General features: G+C 38.2%; 1 protein-coding gene across 2 annotated transcripts in view; it reads left to right on the top strand.

Annotated features, from left to right (window-relative positions):
• The window catches only part of nav2b (neuron navigator 2b), a 111,118-nt gene that overhangs the window by 80,143 nt on the left and 7,262 nt on the right, over positions 1–23,713 (top strand). Inside the window, exons 16-31 of one of the 2 annotated variants that reach the window (XM_053505514.1) lie at positions 389–537; positions 1,099–1,272; positions 5,301–5,353; positions 6,618–6,641; positions 8,357–8,431; positions 14,494–14,577; positions 16,579–16,690; positions 16,784–16,926; positions 18,567–18,739; positions 19,142–19,222; positions 20,603–20,756; positions 21,004–21,151; positions 21,409–21,503; positions 22,746–22,841; positions 23,012–23,180; positions 23,447–23,682. In XM_053505514.1, the coding sequence (XP_053361489.1) occupies positions 389–537; positions 1,099–1,272; positions 5,301–5,353; positions 6,618–6,641; positions 8,357–8,431; positions 14,494–14,577; positions 16,579–16,690; positions 16,784–16,926; positions 18,567–18,739; positions 19,142–19,222; positions 20,603–20,756; positions 21,004–21,151; positions 21,409–21,503; positions 22,746–22,841; positions 23,012–23,180; positions 23,447–23,682 (1,966 nt within the window). The remainder of the gene's footprint in view (positions 1–388; positions 538–1,098; positions 1,273–5,300; positions 5,354–6,617; positions 6,642–8,356; positions 8,432–14,493; positions 14,578–16,578; positions 16,691–16,783; positions 16,927–18,566; positions 18,740–19,141; positions 19,223–20,602; positions 20,757–21,003; positions 21,152–21,408; positions 21,504–22,745; positions 22,842–23,011; positions 23,181–23,446; positions 23,683–23,713) is intronic. The other variant, XM_053505515.1, reaches the window with a different exon arrangement.

The following is a 23,713-nucleotide window of genomic DNA, read 5'->3' as shown; positions in this document are numbered from 1 at the left end:
CAAATTTCTTCACCTGCTGTTAGCCCTATATTCAGCCGTAACACCTTGCTGCAAAGGCAGGACAGGTAAAGGTGTTTGTGTGTGGTCACCCCAGCTTGCATTTTATGCGTACGCTAGATAAATTCAACAGGATTTCCTGTTTATTAACATGAGCTGTGGTGCACAGGACAAAGACAGTACCGGGGATCAAAACATAAACCTCACCTACATGCTTGTGCATGCTATGGAAGTTGTGTAACATTGTTCTGGATCAATTGTGTCCCTGTCCACGAGCTATCATTTGCATTTGTTGATTCAGAGTATTTGAATATACAGTACTGCGTGTGTGTGTGTGTGTGTGTGTGTGTAAGTTTTCTTTATCTATTCAGTCAGTCTTTTATTTCATTAGGTATCCTCACCTGCCACAAGGACGGGTAACAGAAGAGGCACGTGATTGGCTGAATGGCGGCATTCAGGATTCGCCGGTCTCCTCCCCTTTTTCACCTGCCTCCAACCTCAGCTCACCTTCAGCAACACGCTTCAACTTCACCACCACTGGTATACCTACACAAATGATGAAAAAAGTCACACCCACAACCTATGCACTCGGCAACTGTAAATGCAATTGAAGGAATTTGTAAACTAATACTAATAATTAAATATTTAATAATTTAATATTTAATATTTAATATTTAAATATTTAATAATTTTTAAGCAGTAAACGTCAGGTTTTCCCTACCTCTAACTGGCTTTATTTCCTCTTTCTCTCTCTCTGTGTTATAACTATATATAACTTTTGAGTTGCTTTTATGGTCTTGAGCAGTTATTCTTACATACATACATCTGCATTCATTCAAAAAGCACACACGTGTATGGTCTATATCAATAAAGAATAATAAAATGCAGTTTGAGAATAAAATATTATTAATTATTCATTTTCAGTGTAATTAATATGTTGCGATTGGACTGGTAAAATTTACTTCAGACGTTTTCACTTAAGACATTTGGGATGTTTTATGCTGGAAAGAAACAAAAATGTAGACCCTCCAGTCATCAGCAGACCAGACTGAGAACCTCTCGGAGCGAACCTTGACCTGTATGATTATTCTGCTCTTTCAGGCGGTCCCGTCATGGCTGCGCAGATAAACCTGGCAACGCTGCGGTCCTCTACCAATCAGGATGGGCCACATGAACAGCAGGTCGATGCTCGTCTACGCAATGCCACACACTCTCTGGTGGAGAAAAACCGCACCATGAGCACCTCTGGATCTTTCCGTGAAGCACTGGAGGAAGGTTGGTCTTCTGCCTTTAATTTTTAATTAATGACTCATTCGGTTTGTTTACATATTAGTGTACAAAACAGGGTACACTCCAGCAAGAGTCACTGTGCAATTTTTAAGTACTGTATGACAATAATAATAATAATAATAATAATAGGGATAATAATAATAATAACAATAATAATAATACATATTGGAATTTTCCAGCTTTTTTGACCTAATTTATTTTATACAGCTCTGGAAAAAATTAGCGACTACTGCAAAATAATGAATTTCTTGTGTTTGTTTGTTTGTTTTGTTTTTTTTTCTTACAGGTGCATGTATTGGTGAGAAACAATTTTGTTTAATTTTTTTGTGAACTGCTGACTATATTTCTTCTAAATTCAAAATATAACTCTTGTTATTTAAAGTGTATATTTAAGGTAAATGACAACATCGGACCCCATCAAAATAACCAAAGATGTTGCAACATTTGCAGAGCTTTAATAACTCAAATAAAACAAAATGCAAATAATTTGTAAACAAACTGTGTTAAAGCTTTGGCTGAATAACATTAAGAACTAAATAACATGGATTTGGGTGGCACGGTGGTGTAGTGGTTAGCACTATCGCCTTGCACCTCCAGGGTCCGGGTTCGATTCCGATTTATCTGTGTGCATGGAGTTTGCATGTTCTCCCGGTGCTTGGTGGGTTTCTCTGGGTACTCCAGTTTCCTCCGACAGTCCAAAGACCTGCAGATTCCCAAAATTCCCCGTAGTGTGTAAATGTGTGTGTGCCCTGTGATGGCTAGGCTCTGGGCCCCCCCGCAACCCTGAATACAGGATAAAGTGGTATAGTCGATGAGTGAGTAACCTCGATTTACAGATTTCGTGCGTTTTGGCATGCTCTTCATCAGTTTTTCACATTGCTGTTGAGTAACTTTATACCACTTTCTTTTTGCAAAAAAGCAAACAGCTCTTCCTCTTGGCAACATACCAGAAGTTTTCTGGAGTAAATTGCAGTGGTCTCTTATTTTATCCCAGAGCTAATATTTCCCAATATTTTACTGGGATTTTATGTGATAGACCAACACAAAGTGGCACTGCAGGTAATTGAAGGTAATCGGTTCTACTGTATTTCAGTTATAAGTATCAAAGTAAAGAGGCAGAATACAAATGCACACCACACTTCTCAGATTTGTGAATACCACTTATCACTTCACAATTATGTGCCACTTGGTCTAACAAATAAAATCCCAAATAAAGTACATTTACATTTACGGTTGTAAAGTGAGCGAGCAGGTGCATGTAGTCAAAATGTAAAATGAGACAATTTCTTTGTATATTGTTCTTTGTACAATTTCTCTGAGTATATATTTAAGTCATAACTAATCCTGCTAAATAGGTGTTTGCAACATCCTATCAAGTACAAATGTAAAAGGCAATTTAACAGCTAATGTTAAATAGAGCAAAATTGTTTGGACAAAATAACCTGTACTAGAAAATCTAGGTTTATTTGTAGCCATGTTAATGTTTTATAAAGCGTGCTAGCACGAGGCAGTCGAAACTCAGCTATGATGAAATGCAGGTAATGATTTTCACATCCAGCTAATAAAAACTGTACAGTATATTAATAGAAGACAATTAAACATCACTAATCATAATGAGTCTCCCTTTCTTATTAGCTTATCATACACCTCACTAAAAACCTGCACCTTGGTTAGCTTTAACATTTAAAAGTGCAAAGATCTACATTGTAATACAATATGCTAAGTCAGGTTAGCTAGCTACATCTCTAGATTATCAATATTTAGGAATAGGTTTTAAAATCCTCTCAAAAATCCTGTCATGTTAGTTTATGATAGCTAGCTATTATGCAGACATCTTAGAATAATGACAGTTAGCTATTTAGCAGGATTAGCAATGACTTTGACTGTAAATACACTCTACACAAATCTGTCAGGATGGCTCATTTTAACTACCTGGCTAGCTTTAACAATAAATACTAGAAATCTTTATGATTTATTTAGAATTCATGTATTTAAATATTTATATTTAGCTAGCTATTGAAGATTATGAATAAGACTTATGAATAATTTAGTCTTATGGTCAAATTAGCTCATCAGTCAGCTAGCTAGCATTAGCAGTGAGTACTGTTAGGACCAACTGTTGTGTCCATTTACAAATAACTTTACATTCACCTTACAAATCTTAACGCTAACTTCCCGGCTAACCCTAGCTGTGAAGGTTATAAGGACTTCCGATGCTAACTTTATAAATCCCCTAAGAAATCAAATTGGATTAGCTCATGTCTGGATTAGCAGTAAAGTTTATGAATAAGATTAAGGTACTGTCTGAAATCATGTCAGTTCAGCGAGTATCAGCTGCAGCTGTCTATCAGTAACATGAAATGAAAATGACAGTAAAAATATATGATTTCAAATTATATCATTAGGTCACTGCATGGCCCTAACCATGAAAATTATAAACCTTGGAAATAATGACTTAAAAATCCTTTTACAATCCTTTCTAGTTCCCTCACATTAGCTGACTGGTAGCATTAGCATCAGAATGTATGTACACTATATGGACAGAAGTATTTGTCCAAACCTGCTAATTATTTAATTCAGGTGTTTCAGTCAATCCCCAGTGATCCCCAGTGAAGGGCAATCTTAATACTTCAACATACCAAGACATCTTGGACAATGCTATGCTTCCAACTTTTATGGCAACAGTTTGGGGAAGACGTTTTTCTATTCTAACATGACTGTGCCCCAGTGCACAAAGCAAGGACTATAAAGGCCTGATTTGATGAGTTTGGTTTGGAAGAACTTGACCGGCCCAAACACAGATCCCTGACCTCAACCCCATCCAGCACCTTTGGGATGAACTGGAACGAAGATTGCGAGCCAGACCTTTTTGTCCAACATCAGTGTCTGACCCTGTAAATGCTCTACAGAATGATTGGGTGCAGAAACACTTCAAAGTCTTGTCATCAGCCTTCCAAGAAGACTGGAAGCTGTTATAGCTGTAAAAAGAGGACCAACTCCATATCGAAGATTTGGCCAAATACTTTTCCCGTATAGTGTATACATGAATGACTTATAAGGGTTCTTTCAGAAATCCTGTCTGGTGGGTTGACTGTAAGTTAGCTAATATTAACAGTGAAGTTTGAGAACAACCGTTGTTGCATGACTGTGACGGTGACCGTGAGGGCTGATGGTGCAATTGAGGTTTTGTTATGTTGTACAGATGCAGACGGATTAGATCCTTACCAGCTATTCACCTCTGTCATTTTCTCTAGAACATATCCTGTAACTCGACCACACACTGAACTCCACACTCACTATAATGCCTTTTGATTTTTACTGATTAGACGACTGGACTTGGCCTGCCCACAGCCTGATAATAAACAGATTTGATTTCAGTTTGCTATTTTCTCAAAGGTTTTAGATCTCTTTCTGATTTCAGAAGGCTGCCAGGACCACAACCTTATCCTCACGTGTTCAGTTACTCTTAATTAAATGAAAATAAATAAATAAATAAAGAGTTTTTAAGGTTTAACGCTGTATTGTGGCTCTACAGTAGGTTCTCCTTCTGCTCTTTCTGTTTGTCCTGAATGAGTTCTTTTGTTGTTTCGTTTTTATTAAAATGAAACTGTGCTTTCCTATCGGCTTGTTAATCTGTGTGGCCATCTCTCAAGACGGAGCTTATAAACCCAGTAATTCCAGTCACTGGTTGATGATGTCATTTGGTCTGCTTACTCTGTTAATTGGGAGATTTCCTTTAAAGGGCCATATGACATCGATTTTCTTCATAATGTGAAGACCCCCAACACCCACATACAAAACACTGTCTAGATGATTATTAGAAGGAATTTTAATGCACTATTATTTTCCAAACAGCTGCTGACTAAGCAGTGACCTACATCTTCTCACATCAGCATGTGGTAGCCTCTCGTTTGGCTCGCTCATTTTTTATGAATTTGTCATGAGATAAATGTTATCAGACATTTGGTCTTGATTCTTTCCCTTCATTTGCATTCGTCCTCTCTGTCTTACAGTGCATGGCTCTTCTCTGTCTCTGGTGTCCAACACATCATCTGTTTACTCCACGGTGAGTCACGCTCAGCACAGACAATTGTAACCCTGTAACTTTTGTTAAAAAATGTCCTTGATTAATGATAATGGATGGGGTTGTATATTTAATGAGTACATTTCGTACAGTTGATAACAGACCATATGATATCTTTTAGAAATATAGCACTTGTCAGTGAAGCATGGTGCTTTTTTTATGTGAATTTGGGGTTTTAAAACAGGTATGTAACTAAGTACTAACCACACATGAAAAGGAATTTGATTTACAAATGGAGCTGTTTTAGTTTTGGAAACCAAAAGCCAAATATTTGTAAAATTTGTTAAAAAGCCTATGACTATCAATTTGCATGGAAATAGTAGATAATTAGTAGATAAAATATTGCATGCAGATAATATGGGTTGCTCTGGATAAGGGCGTCTGCCAAATGGCATAAATGTATGTATATATATAGAGAGGTCTGTTCACCTGCCATCTGGCATATGGACGGCGAATACTTCCCACCCTGAAGATATATCCATTGTTTCTATGGCAGTTTCTATAGAAACTTAATTTTAGCTTTAAACGGCAATTGTCATTACCACACCAATGCCGCCATATATATATATATATATATATATATATATATATAAATTCTTGGATACGGCATAGTATCTTTTCTTGAGGTAGCATGTTATGTTGCATGTAAGTCCTTACATCGCATGTGACTGGTATCAGGTATACTGGACAGGTATAATGTATTTTAATTTCTGAGCATCCAACCAATCTTACTCCAACTAGTAGAAGTGGAGGAAATGAGTATAAATGCCTGACGCAAAGCATCAGTGTAAAATGCATTTTGTTTCAATATGCATATCAAATTAAAACTTTAGTTTTTGGGAACTTCTATATAAAATATTTTGTGATGTTTGAGATTCCTTTGTCAATACATTACACAGAGTGTAAAACAACTGAACCAGAATTGTATTATTTACCTTATTTGATCGACCTATTTAAGATAAGTTGAAATTTTGTATAAATCAATAAAATAAATCTGTCCCTAAATGACTTGCCATAGCGTTCGATTTTACAGGGAACAGAATGTCACTGTAAGCAAAGAGATGTTTTCTGCAATCTTACTTGTTTGCACATGTCTCCGGGGTGAAATTTAATACGTTAAATTTCCCACTGAACCAACATGACGACATTATATAATAAAGTTTTTCTACAATTTTATTAAGTAGGCCCAGTGGGCTGAAATTCAACTCTATAAATAATCAGCCTCTTACTTTTCTTTGTCCTTCAGCCTGAAGAGAAGTCTCAGTCAGAGGTGAGAGCCTTAACCTTTTATTTTTAATTAATTGATTTAATTAGTGCTATTAAACATGCTGTTGATAGAGCAGACGATTTTGGTCAAACTCTATTTGTACTTTATTAAGTATTAAGTTGTCTTCCTTACTTTCATGTAGCTGTGTGACTCTTTAATATCTTTCTGTTTATAGTTTTATATTAACACTAGCAGACAGAAACTATGTGCTTTCTTAATGTGTGTATATAGTAGAAGCCCGAGCCAACATGAGCCTCTAATCCTAATCTTATTATAAGCACAACAACAAAGAGTCCGTTTGAAGCAAGCCTGGGGCATAGTAGTTTTTTTTTTAAGAATTTATTTATAGATCAAACTGAAATAATTATACCTATGTAGTATATCTTAATAGACACTAGCATTTAGAAGCTGTTGATTAATTGTTTTTGTACAGAAAGTCAGGTTCAAAAGATTTATGTATAACAGTTCGGACTTTGTGTTTTCAGCTGTAACATGAGCAACAGGTTAATAGTATTAATCATTGTAATTGTTTGTAGAGTAACAGATCGTACACAGGCACTTGCGTGACAGATGCTCCAGATAATTTAAGACTAATAGATAAGAGAGTGAATGGGATTAACAGCTATCACAGTTTATCCCAGCTTTGTCTTTCAGACCTTTTATAACATTAATCAATGAACTGTATAAAGTGTTGAATATCAGTTAACAGATGTTATACAGATGTGATATGAATGTAATGCACTTCAGGGATTGTGGCACACAGTAGCAGAAAATTCTGATACAGACAAACATCAGAAAAAACAGTGCTTATTTTGTTTTACGACAGGGAATGTAACTAAATAAACAACATAAATAAAATTTCATTTTATAATAAATACATTAAAAAAAACAGGTTGCATCATACCACCCAATGTTGATTATTTTCCTATAAATGCACACCTCCGAGTTTAAATCCATAGATACCAATCAGAGATTCTGGATCAGCTGTAGATAAAATACATTTCTGCCCTTTTCATTTTTTGTACATGTAAGCATAGGCAAGTGATATTTCTTGTAAAATACAAGGGGAGTTCAAGCCAAACGCTGGCCTCCCAGGAGCTCCTTTAATCGCCTTTTCTTTACTTAAAAAAAGGCCTGATTAGATCATCAAAGGTGTTCTGTTTTTGCAGGACAATGCACAATGTCATACGGGCCACCGCACCACTTACTCATTACAGGAACATTACACAAGTTATTGCCACTTCACCTGTACAGGCTTAAACCTCACTTTAAGACATTTCCACTTGTTTGGGCCTTTAAAGGAGTTCCTGGGAGGCCAACATTTCAGACGTCCAGAGAAAACTTTCTACCTTGATAGAGGGATGAGTGCATTAGTGTAACAGGGGATTATACTGAGAAATAAAGGGAGTTTTTTACTCTCATAACTGTGTTCTGTTATTCTGCACCATCAAAAGTCTCAGATTTGGTTGGTATAGCTAATATTACATTGTCTCAGTGGCTTTTATTATATATACAATTTGAATTTACCTTTTTTTTATTTTAAACCCAGTTAAATCTTGCTTAAATACTTTATGACTCAAGTGCTCCAGCAGTATGATTGCTGATTTGGTTAAATCTTAATCATACAAAAATGCTTAAGTTTTGGTCTTTTCTTTGAACAGGGCTGGAAACATTGTAGTATATAATTAACGTCTGACTCATTGATGTTGTTTATTTAGATCCGAAAGCTTAGGAGAGAGCTGGAGGCATCTCAGGAGAAAGTGTCAACGCTTACCACGCAGCTAAGTGCCAACGTGAGTACACACACGCTGCTCTGCATTCTAAAACCGATCAGCATTTAGATAATACACAGGAGGTTTTGTGGTGATATTTAGTTTTTATAGTTTAGTTTATTTGTTTGATATGATGTTCTTGTTAGCATTGTTCATTTTTGGAACCAATGAGTTCTGATGGTACCTGATAACATGATCAGTTCATACACTCACCTAAAGGATTATTAGGAACACCTGTTCAATTTCTCATTAATGCAATTATCTAATCAACCAATCACATGGCAGTTGCTTCAATGCATTTAGGGGTGTGGTCCTGGTCAAGACAATCTCCTGAACTCCAAACTGAATGTCAGAATAGGAAAGAAAGGTATTTCACAATCTGCTCAGTTACTGGGATTTTCACGCACAATGGTGTGAAAAGGGAAAAACATCCAGTATGCAGCAGTCCTGTGGGAGAAAATGTCTTGCTGATGCTAGAGGTCAGAGGAGAATGGGCCGACTGATTTAAGCTGATGCAACTTTAAGAGCAACTTTGACTGAAATAACCACTCGTTACAACCGAGGTATGCAGCAAAGCATTTGTGAAGCCACAACACGCACAACCTTGAGGCGGATGGGCTACAGCAGCAGAAGACCTCACCGGGTACCACTCATCTCCACTACAAATACGAAAAAGAGGCTACAATTTGCACGAGCTCACCAAAATTGGACAGTTAAAGACTGGAAAAATGTTGCCTGGTCTGCTGAGTCTCGATTTCTTTTGAGACATTCAAATGGTAGAGTCAGAATTTGGCGGAAACAGAATGAGAACATGGATCCTTCATGCCTTGTTACCACTGTGCAGGCTGGTGGTGGTGGTGTAATGGTGTGGGGGATGTTTTCTTGGCACACTTTAGTCCCCTTAGTGCCAATTGGGCATCGTTTAAATGCCACGGGCTACCTGAGCATTGTTTCTGACCATGTCCATCCCTTTATGACCACCATGTACCCATCCTCTGATGGCTACTTCCAGCAGGATAATGCACCATGTTCAAATTGGTTTCTTGAACATGAGAATGAGTTCACTGTACTAAAATGGCCCCCACAGTCACCAGATCTCAACCCAACTCAACCCGCGTAGAATAAATAATAATAATAATTAGAACTTTATTAATCCCAGGGGGAAATTGCTTCTTCGTATATCCCAGCGTAACTGGGGTCAGAGCGCAGGGTCAGCCATGATACGGCGCCCCTGGAACAGTTAGGGTTAAGGACCTTGCTCAAGGACCAACAGTGGCAACCTGGTGGAGCTGGGGATCAAACTGCCGATCTTCTGATCAGTAACTCAGTGCCTTAACCCTTTGAGCTACAACTGCCCCTAACTAAGGCAGTTCTGAAGGCGAAAGGAGGGCAAACACCGTATTAGTATGGTGTTCCTAATAATCCTTTAGGTGAGTGTATAATACTCTCAAGGGATTTTTACATTTTAAAGCCTAACTTGTCTGGTTAAGCATGGTTATTAATCCTGGTATTCAAAAATAAACAATTCTCCACTGGAGTGTGTAACTTTTAGGAAAAAAAAACTCCTAAAAGCGTATTCCTGTCTCATTCTTTCCAAACCCAGTGTTGTAAATATTTAAATGTCTTTTATCACCCGGGGCGAGAAGAGGAAACACACACACAGTGTACTCAGTCTCATTTGTTGGCTTTGTCTCCTGGCACTGTAGAGATCTGTAGGAGTTGGCTTTAGGTCATCTGGAGCATGACACACGCAAGCGTGCCTAAACACAGCACGCCTCTCGATAACGTGTGGTAGGATTGTTAGTGTGTGTGGGAACAGTACGCGTGTTTGTTTGACATGAAGGCTTGTTTGTATGGCAAATACAGTGGAGTAAAAAGTATTTAGTCAGCCATCAATTATGCAAGTTTTTCCACTTAAAAAGATGAGAGAGGCCTGTAATTTTCATTATTGGTATACATCAACTATTAGAGACAAAATAAGAAAAAAAAATCCAGAAAATTACATTGTAGGTTTTTTAAAGAATTTATTTGCAAATTATGGTGAAAAAATAAAGTATTTGGTCAATAACAAAATTTCATCCCAATATTTTGTTATATACCCTTTGTTGGCAATGACAGAGATCCAACGGATAAGTCTTCACAAGGTTTTCACACACTGTTGCTGGTGTTTTGGCCGATTCTTGTTGATGTTTTGGGGTTGTCGCTGGGCAACACGGACTTTCAACTCCCTCTAAAGATTTTCTATGGGGCTGAGATCTGGAGACTGACTAGGCCACTCCAGGACCTTAAAATGCTTCTTATGAAGCCACTTCTTTGTTGCCTGGGCGGTGTGTTTGGGATCATTGTCATGCTGAAAGACCCAGCCACGTTTCATCTTCAATGCCCTTGCTAATGAAAGCAGGTTTTCACTCAAAATCTCACGATACATGGCCCCATTCATTCTTTCCTTTACATGGATCAGTAGTCCTGGTCCCTCTGCAGAAGAACTGCCCCAAAGCATGATGTTTCCACCCCCATGCTTCACAGCAGGTATGGTGTGTTTCAAGACTGGACTACTACAACTCACTCCTGGCAGGCCTGCCTCTGTCCTCTTCAATGCAAATTCGTCCTCTGCAACTGATCCAGAATGCAGCAGCACGTCTCGTTTTTAACCTTCCCAAGTTCTCCCACACCACCCCACTCCTCCGCTCCCTGCACTGGCTTCCTGTAGCTGCCCGCATCAAATTCAAAACACTGATGCTTGCCTACAAAGCTAAAAATGGCCCAGCACCCACTTACCTCTCTGCGCTAATTACACCACGCACTGCACCACGTTCCCTCCGATCCTCCAGCACTGCTCACCTCATCCCACCATCTCTCAGGGATCGAGGGCGGCATTCATCCAGGCTCTTTTCTGTTCTGGCACCTAGGTGGTGGAATGAACTTCCTCTAGATGTCCGTACATCAGAGACTTTGAATATCTTTAAACGACGACTCAAGACGCATCTGTTTCTCCAGTACTTGGACTAACACCCCCCCCCCCCCCCCCCGTCCCCCCCCCCCCAGTTGTGTTGGACTAATGGCACTTAGTTATTAACCTAGTTAACCCAGTGTAAGTATGTATCCAATGATGTAAACATTAAAGCACTTTTTGTAAGTCGCTCTGGATAAGAGCGTCTGCCAAATGCTTAAATGTAAATGTAAATGTGTTCTTTGGATGCAACTCAGCATTCTTTCTCCTCCAACACAATGTTCTATTTTGGTTTCATCTGACCATATGACATTCTCCCAATCCTCTTCTGGATCATCCAAATGCATAGGAAATGCATTCAGACGGACCTGGACATGTACTGGCTTAAGCAGGGGGACAAGTCTGGCAATGCAGGATTTGAATCCCTGGCGGCGCAGTGTGTTACTGATGGTAGCCTTTGTTACCGAGCTCTCTGCAGGTCATTCACTAGGTCCCACAGTGTGGTTCTGGGATTTTTGCTCACAGTTCTTGTGATCTTTTTGACCCCACGGTGTGAGATCTTGCGTGGACCCCCAGATCGAGAGAGATCTTGTATGTGGTCTTGTATGTCTTCCATTTTCTAATATTTGCTCCTACAGTTGATTTCTTCACACCAAGCTGCTTACCTACTGCAGATTCAGTCTTCCCAGCCTGGTGCAGGTCTACAGTTTTTTTTCTGGTGTCCTTTGACAGCTCTTTGGTCTTGGCCATAGTGGAGTTTGGAGTGTGACTGTTTGGGGTTGTGGACAGGTGTCTTTTATACTGATAACAGATGCCGTTAATACAGGTAACGATGGAGGACAGAGGAGCCTCTTAAAAAAGAAGTTACAGGTCTGTGAGAGCCAGAAATCTTGCTTGTTTGTAGGTGACCAAATACTTATTTTTTCACCATAATTTGCAAATAAATTCTTTAAAAATCATACAATGTGATTTTCTGGATTTATTATTATTTTTTTTTCATATTTTGTCTCTCATAGTTGAGGTATAACTCTGATGAAAATTACAGGCCTCTCTTATCTTTTTAAGTGGGAGAACATGCACAATTGGTTGCTGACTAAATACGTTTTCGCCCCACTGTATATTTCACGACATTATAGCACTTATTTATTATGAACTTTTTTTTTTGTGGTTTCATTAGAAAGTGTAGTAGTCCGGTGTGCTGGAAACTAGTACAACTTGAATAGACTTAAAACGTATAATGTAATAATGCATGGTGAGCTACAGCAGTTAAATGCCTTAATATCGACTCATGGGAAAGAATGAGAATACTTAATTCTTATTAATTAATGAATAATATACATTGTAAAATATGTTCTAAAAAATAATTAGATTGCGTTGTGAAAAAAGTGGTGGTGCGGTGATAATGACTGTGTCTGGTATATGGTTGGACAATATGGTGCCATTTATTTTGGCTGTATTAGGGGAGGTATTAAGATCAGCTGAACTAAACACTGTTCCTGTTTGTAGTTTGTCAAGATGTACTGTATGTTAGGCTTGTTTTCCAGTCGCTTACACATAGCCAGCCACTAGAGGGCATAATACCTATACAGTATATATCCTGGCGATCCTGGTGACCGGATCATGAGCATCCAGGACACGTTTATGCCTGTGAGGACTAAAAGTCAAGCCCGTCTGGTCCCATCCCACTAAAAAGCCAGATAACACCTCAGATCTATGGAGGATCCACCTTGCAACTTATACCACTTGGTGTAAGACCTTCAGAGGTATTTTGGAGTCCATGTGTCAAGGGATCAGTCCATCTAAGCATGCATACTAAATAAAATTGTTGTTTTACAGTCAAGGGTAGAGTTTCTGGTTGGTGAACCTACTTAGGCGAAGTTCTGAATGGAAAACTGTCTTTCTCAGACAGAAAAATGCTGCTGATGGCTTTGTACTGTCATGCTGTTTGTGATTATGCATTGGCAAATATAATCCAACTATGTATTGTACATTTCATGAATAAGGTTCGAACTGTTGAAGGAACTGTCCGGTGGTTAGCGTGGGGCTTCTGGCTAGTTCCACTTTGTGGTTTGCATTTATTTTTTCTATTTTTTTTTGGAGTAGCGACAGTTCGAGAAGGGTTTGAACTGAAGTGCATTTGAAGGGCAGAAGACGACAGTGTTGTTAACAAGACATTTAAGATTAACGTTCAATAAGCAGGTCAATTTTAAGAACTGAAATAAGCATTTTAAGAAGATCCTAGTCTGTACTTTGTCTGTTTTTCAGAAATCATCTTTTTTTTTTTTTTTTTTAAAGATGTGGGCGGGTGGGAAATTCTACAGTTGCATGGTGAATCTGTCCTGCAACAAAACCACAATCCAGAATATTTCGGATTAAATTCCACAGGAAAATATGTGGGAACAAAATTTAAACCCAAACAACATCATCCTATTAGTTAATGAAATAAATCACACAAATAAAAGCAAATTGATAGTTATAACCTGTACAGTATATTAGTACTAATTATTTCCTAACATGTAATATTTGACATCTGTGAAACATGACAAGGATGTGCAAACTTTTGCATTCAGTATTTCTGAGATCTGAAGGAAGAATTGTGGATTTTAAGAAAATAGTATTCAGAGCATTTAAAACACTAATTGCCACATATTATATGCTTTTTCTCATGCTATTAAATAAAATCTTAGTTAAATTTAGGAGTTTTTAATAGCGAGAAACACAACTAAAATAGTGCCAAATGCCTGTTTACAGTCTTTAAAAGAACTCAATAAAATGTCACATATACCCAGAGCAGCGCCACGTCTGCCAGTGAACCGTCCCGGACAACTTTAAGTGGACATGAATGCTGTAATTTTGCTGACAGCTCAAGGCTGTTCATTACAAGAAAAAATGTTTTCGTGGAAGCAGACTACTGAGTGTGTGTGCTCGTACGTGCTCGGGCAGGTTGCAAAAGGTTATCATTTCCCAGCATGCTCCTGTGGCCAAACAAACCATCTCTGTTTGGACGGACAGAGACGAGCGCTTGTTTTTACTGTCGTCGTTATGTTGTTACAAACCATGTTGTGATGGATCTGATATTGATGACAACAATAATTTTGTGTGTGCTTATGTGTGTGTGTGTGTGTGTGTTCAGGCTCACCTGGTAGCAGCATTTGAGCAGAGTTTGGGCAACATGACAATCAGATTGCAGAGCTTAACCACCACAGCAGAACAGAAGGTAACCATGGTTTAACAATTTGTAACACTAAAGCAGTGTGGAATATATATATAATCGCTATCAAATATTATATTAGAACATAAATATATAGGTTAATCGTTTACAAATTACATGAGACAATAAAATTAAAAAAGCAATATGAAAATAAGTATGTTGTATATGAAAAAATAGACAAATAGACTACTTTTATATTGTTTATTTTATAATAAAATTAGTTTTGGGCCCCCGAGTGGTAAAGTGCTCACCCTATCATCCGGAGGTCACTGGTTTGGTTTCCGAGTGATGCTGTAACCTCTCGCAGCCGGAGGTCTCGAGAGAGCTGATTGGCCGAGCTCTCTCAGAGGGGAGGGATGAGAGGTACTTAGTGCTGCCACATTAATTACAGCTTTACAGCCAATCAGGGGCGTCTGTGAGCTCGCACAAGCGTAAGAAGGGGATAGCGCTGTCTTCCGAGTGTGTTACGCCGGCCCATCGGCGCGAGCGAGCAGTTCAAAAAGATGCGGTCGGCTGGCATCTCGTGGTTCGGAGAAAACTCGTGATAGTCTTCGGCCCTACTGACTGAGTGGTAGTAGTAGCCTTAATGTGGGAGCCCCCTAGTGACGGGGAGGAATTGGACACGACTAAATCAGGGGGGAAAAAAATTAAAATATGTATAGTTTTGTTAAATTTTTCATCATAAACAATATTTATTTTTATTATATTAAATGTTTATTTGCATATTCATGACAAAATCCTGAAAAATAAATGTGCCACAAAATAAACATGGCCAGGGTTAGCACAGTGGTTAAGGCATTGGACTACGATTCGGAAGATCCCAGGTTCAAACCCCACAACCACCAAGTTGCCACTGTTGGGCCCTTGAGCAAGGCCCTTAACCCTCAACTGCTCAGATGTGTAATGAGATAAAAAATAAAAAATAAATAAAAGTGTAAGTTGCTCTGAATAAGAGTGTCTGCCTAAATGTAAATGTCCTAATATAATATTTATATCATAAGATTTTTACAAAAGAAAAAAAGCACCAAGATGATATACAGTATAAACGTGTCTTAGATTGACACTGACACTGAGATTTAATAATTAATAACTATTAATTGTACAACATTAGCTAAACTGTGCTAAACCGCTCTAAAAATACAAATATTAAAGTTTCGCCTTCATGCTCAAAGCTTCTAACCAATCATAGACCAGATTGAATTTTTGTAATCCATCATAATGTAGAAGGCAGGATTTTCTTAACCGTGCACAAGCTGGTTAAAAGTAATTGTTATTAAGATTTGTTCAATAATCAGCATCTAAAATAATTATACAGAAATGCTTTTAGACTGACACTGAAATTTACTAATAAACAAATATTTTGCTAAACTGTGCAACGATTTAGCTCCTGGCTTGTACTTAAGGTTTCAAACTAAAAACTTGTAAATACTCGTAATGTAACATACAACGTATCATAATATAGAAGGAGGGATTTATTAAAATTTCACAAGCTTACATAAAGTCTTGCAACTGTTTTTGTAACATTTTATAATAAACTGTTATGTTGTTTGTTATTTAAGTAATAAAAAAAATCAACTCTGTATTTTTGTATTTTTCTTATTTTATTGTGTCGCTTTAGGCATCAGTATTGGCAGTTTTATTAAAAATATGGACTATTATAATAATTAATAACTTCAAAATTCACATACATGGTTCGGACACAGTATGATATCCAGTGAAATGTTTTATAAACCACCCATGATCTAAAAAAAAAAAAAAACTGAAAGAAAAACAGAGTATTCTAAATAAAGAATATGAAATATAATATAATAAAAAATTGAGTATGAAAAGAAAATATTCAGACAAGGAACATAAAATATGAAATAAGAATATAATAATGAAATAAATTACAGTATAATTATTATATTATTACTTTATTATACAAGTGTATGTATGGAATAATATACAAGTTTAAAGCCAAGCATGGTGTGTGTGTGTGTGTGTGTGTGTGTGTGTGTGTGTGTGTAGGACACAGAGCTGAATGAAATGAAGAAGACCATCGATCTGTTGAAGAAGCAGAACACCGTGGCTCAGGCTGCCATCAGCGGAATCATTAACACACCAGAGACCCCGAACAAAGGTTTAATCCAGTCTATAACGCTTCTGATCGTTTAATGAAGGATTAGTTTTTTATGTTTGTTTAAAGAAATTCTCTCTCTCTCTCTCTCTCTAGACTCTTCAGTCGGTTCTCCTCTCTCAGCACCAGCAGCAGATCTTCAGATCCAGCGGCAGCCTTCCTCTGACAGTGTGTCGAGCCTCACCAGTCACTCCAGCCTGGAGCTCGACGCCAACAGCAAGAAGAAACGGAAGAACTGGGTGAGCCTTCGTCACTCCTCCTGGCCCTGAGCCTCCGCTCTCCTTCTCCGTTCTTGGTGGTTTCTATAATGCTCATGAATACAGAGGTGTCTGTGTTGTACAGCTTGAGTCTAGTGTGTGTACCTATTATGACATTATTTAAAATCGATCTTGACTTTAAGTCAAGTAAGCATGCTTGCATGAACATGTTCTACATTGCTAGGGCTGTGCAATTAGGCAAGTGTCATGGGAAGATGTTTTTCAGGAATTAAACTCTTAAACAGGTTTATTTTTATTTTTTTTTACATTAAATTTTTTTATATTTATTATTATTATTTTTTAAGTCTTAAGTAATTCTTTTAAATATCCCTGATCCTAATGTTGAGGAATATAGTCATGCATACTGTATTATTTTTGCCATAATCAAGCAGCCCTAAAAGTAACACTATCTTAAGTTGTGCAATTTTTCTGATAGAATGTTACACACATCCTGATGCAACTGTCATCTCAAAAACTGGTCATTTATACAAATATTATTACAAATATATCACCATGCATTTTCAGGAGCTATAATTAAATTCATTTATCACACAAGTATTGCGAAAGGCTTTAAAGTCAAACCGGAACTTGTGATGAAATTTCTCATGAATGAAGGCGTAAAAATGATTGACATTTACAGACGTCTTCAAGCACTGTATGGTGATGAGCGTAAAAAAAAAAAAAACATTTGAATTGTGCAAACGTTTTTAAGAAGGTTGTAGGTGGCCCGGAGCACACAGCAGTCGTTACCTTGAGCGTTCAGTGAGTCAGGCATTCCTGAAAAACGACAGATAACTTGTCGCCAATTTGCAGAAGAGACACATCTGTCTGTGGGAACTGTACACACACTCATTCACCAACAGAAACTCAATTCCAGCCCCCACATGTTCCTGGGAGGCCAGAGTTTCACTCAGGAAGTCTGATATACTGGGAAATCTTCCTACCTCGATGGTGTTCAATCACTAGTAAAACACTGGGATACGTGCATTAGTGTAGCAGGGGATTTTATAGAGAAATAAAAATTGTTTTTCATTTTTCATTGTTCTGTTATTCTGCAAAGTCCCAGTTTGACTTGAACGGCCCTCGTGGGAAGATTTTAGTCATGTTTCTCCTAACTCAGCTGTTTTGTGGATCAGCAATTAAGATCTCACCATCATTCAGTGTTAAAATTACCCACGATGCATTCCTTTGTTCTAACATAAGCTCTCCACTTAAATGTAATATATTGAAGTTTTTTGTTTTGTTTTGTTTTTTTCATTTTCTCTGTGCTCACCTCTCATCGGATAGGTTTGCGAGGTAAGTTCTTGCATATGGCTCATGGCAGCGAGATGTAGATCCTGATCGATTACTCACCGTCGAGCTGTTTGTAATTTCGACAAGTTCGGGCTGTTTGATGAAATGCAAAAAAAGATTCCTTCTTGCGACCTATGAATCCAGTTTTTATGGAACATGAAAACTGGGTGTTGCGATAACGACACGGTTAACAAGGCAGTACTGCACCACACGATAAAGTTATTAAGTTCTCTCATTTCTACACAACCTCTTGGTTTAGGAATATTATAGTAGTTTAAAACACACACGCCAATGCAGTCTTAATTAGAGACTTCTTTTCTCCCTTTCAGCTACGGAGCTCTTTTAAACAGGCCTTCGGGAAGAAAAAGTCCCCGAAGACGCTCTCGTCTCATTCAGACGTCGAGGAGATGGATGAGTCCTCGGTGCCCTCGTCACCCAGACTGCCGTATGGCTGCCACTCCTCTGGGACGTCGTTGCTCAGACACTCACACTCCAACTCACTGTAAGACGTCCTCCTCACACATACCAGAGCTTTTCAGCTTTCAGGATTTAAAAATAACTCTAAAAAAAAAAACAACACATTTGATATACAGTGTATAGTGCCCCCTAGTGCTCTACAACATGTTTTACAACCTATGAATGTGGGTTATCCATGATGTGGTATACTGTAGTATCAATGGAATTTCCACCAGCATCATTGATTCAAGTCTCACAAACTGTAGTGTGATTGACACAAACACACAAACAAGCAGCATGATTAAAACATATATTATCAGCAAAACCATACTGTATAATGCCAGCTAAAGATTATATATGCTGATGTAGAATTGGTGGTCCCTGATGTTGTATTGTGCATGTGTGTGTGTGTGTGTTTGTGTCTGTGTGTGTGTGTGGGTGGGTGTAGCCCTGTCCTTTCATCGCTCTCCATATATGGAAATGGTTGGGGCCATAACAGTGCTCCCATCAGGACCAGCTCTCTGGCACGGTAACAGAGACTAAAACAAAATAATAATAATAATAATAATAATAATAATAATAAATAATTAATTAATGATTAATGAACAATTTTAATCACAAAATGATAAAAGTCTGTGGTTTATAAATCACCAGAGCTGCTGCCGTACCAATGCCATAGCATGCACTCCAGTGCTGACTCACTTCACTGCAAGCTTGGATAATAAAGCACTAGGATGTGTCTCTTATCACGTGACTTTATTATAACGCTGCTCAATAATTAAAATGCAAAAGTGAACACATTTTTGAACAAACCATGCCAAACCCACATGGAACTGTCAGGAACTGTCTAAAAACTGTCTAAGAACTTTCAAGAATGACCTACCAACTGTTACAAATTAGCTACTACACCTCAAGATTTGCTAAGAATTGTTAAGACTTGTGAAAAACTGCTAGGAACCTGGATACCTGTGCTTAGACACCTGTGAATGCAGAAGATATGAACCTGAAGCACACTTTAATACTAAGTGTCACTGTACGTAGTATACAGTAGTATCTAATAAAGCATAATGTTAAGTAGTTGAGTCCACAGGATTGGATTATGCCGTTTTAGCAGATGTGCTTCACCCAATATGAGACGTTTCTACGAGCACTCAGATACAACAGCTCAAAGTTCTCCAAGGAAATTTATGTGTGATTTAATACGACGAGGGGCAAAAAAACCTACAAAGTCTACTAACCACTACAGTCTGCCTTAAAATCATTAATTAAGGATTGCTTTGGGGATTTTTAGTCAGTGACTACATTCAAAATCTCAGACATGGTCGAGAGATTTTGTCGCCTGTTGGGATTTCAGTACAGAAGATTGATGGACCTCCTGATTATCTCGCTGTGAATTTCAAAGATCTCAAAAACGTGGAATGTCAGAAAGCCCCCATTAGACATAAAGACACTACAGTGTTATTACATTATTTTGGTAGGATGGAGTGAAAATCAGGGAAATACTGTACAGGCGATCCTGGTGTCATGTGATCATGAAGGTTCGGTTCAGAGCTATTGTTAGCCGGCTAGACGCCAGAAATATGAAATGATGTTGACTAAGGAGCAATACCAAGCAATTTATGATTGTAATTTTTGTTTGTTGGTTTGTTTATTTGTTTGTTTATGTATTATTTTTGGATCCTTCACTGTCTGTGTTGAGAGTTCATTTGACCTACTAATACCTATTAAGTCTGGATGATTTGCATAATTATACGCACTAATTATTTCCCTTCGATTGATTACTAACCACAGTGGACAAAACATCGGCGTGCCACTCAAGAGATCCAGCTACACGAGTGCTGTATTGTTTGTGTGTGTGTTTGTATTCTGTATTTGAGGAATCTTTGCTTTGTGTGTGTGTGTGATCCAGGATCTCAGAGTGTACAGACTGTGAGACGGAGACGGTCATGCAGTTACGCAGCGAGCTACGTGATAAGGAGATGAAGCTGACTGACATCAGACTGGAGGCTCTAAGCTCCGCCCACCAACTCGACCAGCTCAGAGAGTCCATGAACCGCATGCAGGTTAGTTGACTTCCTTATAATTATGAGGTTAATGATAAGGGAACGGAATTTATATTGTTCTGTATCACGTCTTACGTCGGCCCACATCTCAGCATCGTGTCATTGATTGTTTTCCCCTAACAGCACACTCCAGCGATTAAAAAATAGTCTTATAGTCTAGGCTCATCAGCAATGAATTGTTATCATCCGAGTTTTTTTTTTTTTGTGTAGTATGGTGTTTTGAGTCTTGTTTGGTGTGTTTGTGCAGGTAGAGATGGAGAAGCTGAAACTGGAGAATGAGCGTCTGAGAACAACCACTAGGGGGAGCTGCAGCACAACCACAGCACAGGCACCTGTGTGTCCCCCAGCTGTCGTCCTGTCCTCTCAGTCAAGCCTTACAGAGTCCACCAGCTTAGGTATTCATTTTTTTTACACACAGACACACAAACACAGAGTGAGAAAGACAATGAGTTGTAAGTGTCTTTTTTTAATACATACTGCCTAAGTGTGAAGTTACACAGTGGACTAGTGGTTACTTCCAGGGTCCGGGTTCGATTCCCGCCACAGGGTCTGTGTGTGCCCTGTGTGTGCCCCCATGACCCTGTACAGAAAAAAGCGCTAAAGATGATAAATGAGTGACTAATTATGTATGTTTTTTTCTGTGTACTCTCAGACATGCTGCTGGAGGACAGTGGAGACGGAGGCTCTCGTAAAGAGGGACATGTTAAGGTGGTAGTGAGTCTGGACAGAAACCCGGGGTGGAAAGAGGTCAGATTTTTTTTTTTCTTTATTTCTTCATTACACACCGAGATTATCTTTAGCTTCAGTCTAAGATTTAGCATTTAAATCCCAAACAGCATCTGATACAAGCAGCTGTGGTCATAATAAATAATGACAGGAATTACAGTAGCATCATATGAATTGCCATCCTTATTAACTAAATAAAATAGTTTTATTTACTTCAGGGGGTAAAGTTATTTTTCCTTTAACATGTCATTCAGGTATTGAGAATTTAATCCTTAAATTATGGAAAAAGAAAAACAATTTAATTTCATGATTTGGTAAATACACAATATTGACCACTAGATGGTGCTGTTTAGGTATTTTTCCTAGATAGATACAGAGGGAAAAAAGAATAAAAATATATAAATCATGTGCTACAACTGTTTACTGTGTTAACCAAATAAAAGTTACTGACATCTAGTAATTCTCAATATTTTTTTCTTAGTGAAAAGTTATGAAATATATAATATGATATTTTTATCTGCGATTAGTCAGATAATTCATTCTTTATTTCTAATTTGGACAAATTTCTATTTTCTTCTTTTATATTTCCATATTATATCTATTGATATTTTGTTCATATTTGTACAGTATATTTTATTTTACTTTGCACAGTATATTTTACTAGTTAATTTCATTTTCTACCATATTTCCTTTATTGCAATATATCTTTATTTTTTACTTGTACAGTATATTTTACCAGTTAACTTTATTTTCTAACGTATTTCCTTTATTCATATTTATTTCTTATGTTTAAGCTTTTATTTTAAGGTCACTGGCAGTCGAAAAAGCATTTTACTGCATATCGTACTGTGTATGATTGTGTACGTGACAAATAAAATTTGAATTGATCGAATTGAATCGATAATTACATTATCCAAACATCCTTATCCAAAACGACTTTTTTTAATCTCATTATACATCCGAGCAGTTGAGGGTTAAGGGCCTTGCTTAAGGGCCCAAGAATAGCAACTTGCTGGTTGTGGGGTTTGAACCCGGGACCTTCCAAGCCGTAGTCCTAATGCCTTAACCACGAATCCACTCACTATACAGGACTGTGCAAAAGTCTTGAGCTACCCTCATTTCTTAAAAACAATGAACATATGGTCAGGGACTGGGTATTCTGTCTGTAATCTAAATGAACTTTAAATTATATTTGTGTGTGATGAAGGGTGTGATCTACTGGTCAGAGTTTTTCAGCTAAATTCCTGTCTCTGGTCCTCACAGGAGGTCAGGCAACACGACTTCCTGATCGGCTGCATCGGCGTCAGCAGTAAAACCAAATGGGAGGTTCTGGATGGTGTCGTTCGCCGACTCTTCAAGGTGCAGTTATTACCTCTGTCTCCTCACCAGGAACCTCAGCATAATAAGGATACACAGACAGTAATGTGATATGAGGATGGGGGAATGTTTTCCTGTCCCTCGGGTTTTTGTGTGTATACAGTATGTGTGTGTGGATCTGATGCCGGTTTCATGTCATCGCTGTTCTGCAGGAGTACATTATCCACGTGGACCCTGTCTCACAGCTGGGCCTGAACACAGACAGCGTGCTCAGCTACGGCATCGGAGACGTTCAGCGCACCTGCGAAGCCGACACGCCGGAGCTGCTGCCCTGCGGCTACCTGGTGGGAGACAGTGACACCATCTCCGTCCGGCTGAAAGGTGAAACAGGAATGAAAGATATACCTCTATATGTTTTTATTTACATCAGTTATTATGAGTAGAATTTAATATTTAGGGAAATATATATAGCCCAAAAAAGCTTTTCCTATGAGTTGGGATCTTTCCCATGTTTTTTTTTCTGTTTAGATCCAGCTTGTAAAAAAAAAATTATAATAATAATAATTACAAATTTGGAAAGGTTAAAGGGGAGTAAAAACCACATAATTGATATATATATATTTTGTGTTGTCTGTGTGTCTTTGCAGGTGCTGAGGAGCACAGTGAGGATGCCTTGGTGTTTGAGACTCTCATCCCGAAGCCCATCTTGCAGCGCTACGTTTCTCAGCTCCAGGAACACCGGCTGGTCATTCTGTCCGGGCCCTCAGGCACGGGGAAGAGCTTCCTGGCCGCGAGGTTGGCTGAGCATGTGATCCTGATGGAGGGACACTCACTAAGCAAACAGCTCATCACGTCTTTCAGTGCGGACAACAAGTCCAACAAGGTGATACGGATTGAAAATATGAAAAAATATA

Source organism: Clarias gariepinus, chromosome 10, assembly GCF_024256425.1.
Source record: "Clarias gariepinus isolate MV-2021 ecotype Netherlands chromosome 10, CGAR_prim_01v2, whole genome shotgun sequence".
Lineage (NCBI taxonomy): Eukaryota > Metazoa > Chordata > Actinopteri > Siluriformes > Clariidae > Clarias > Clarias gariepinus.
The sequence above is the reverse complement of the archived record's forward strand: the minus strand, read 5'-3'. Positions and strand labels throughout refer to the sequence as shown.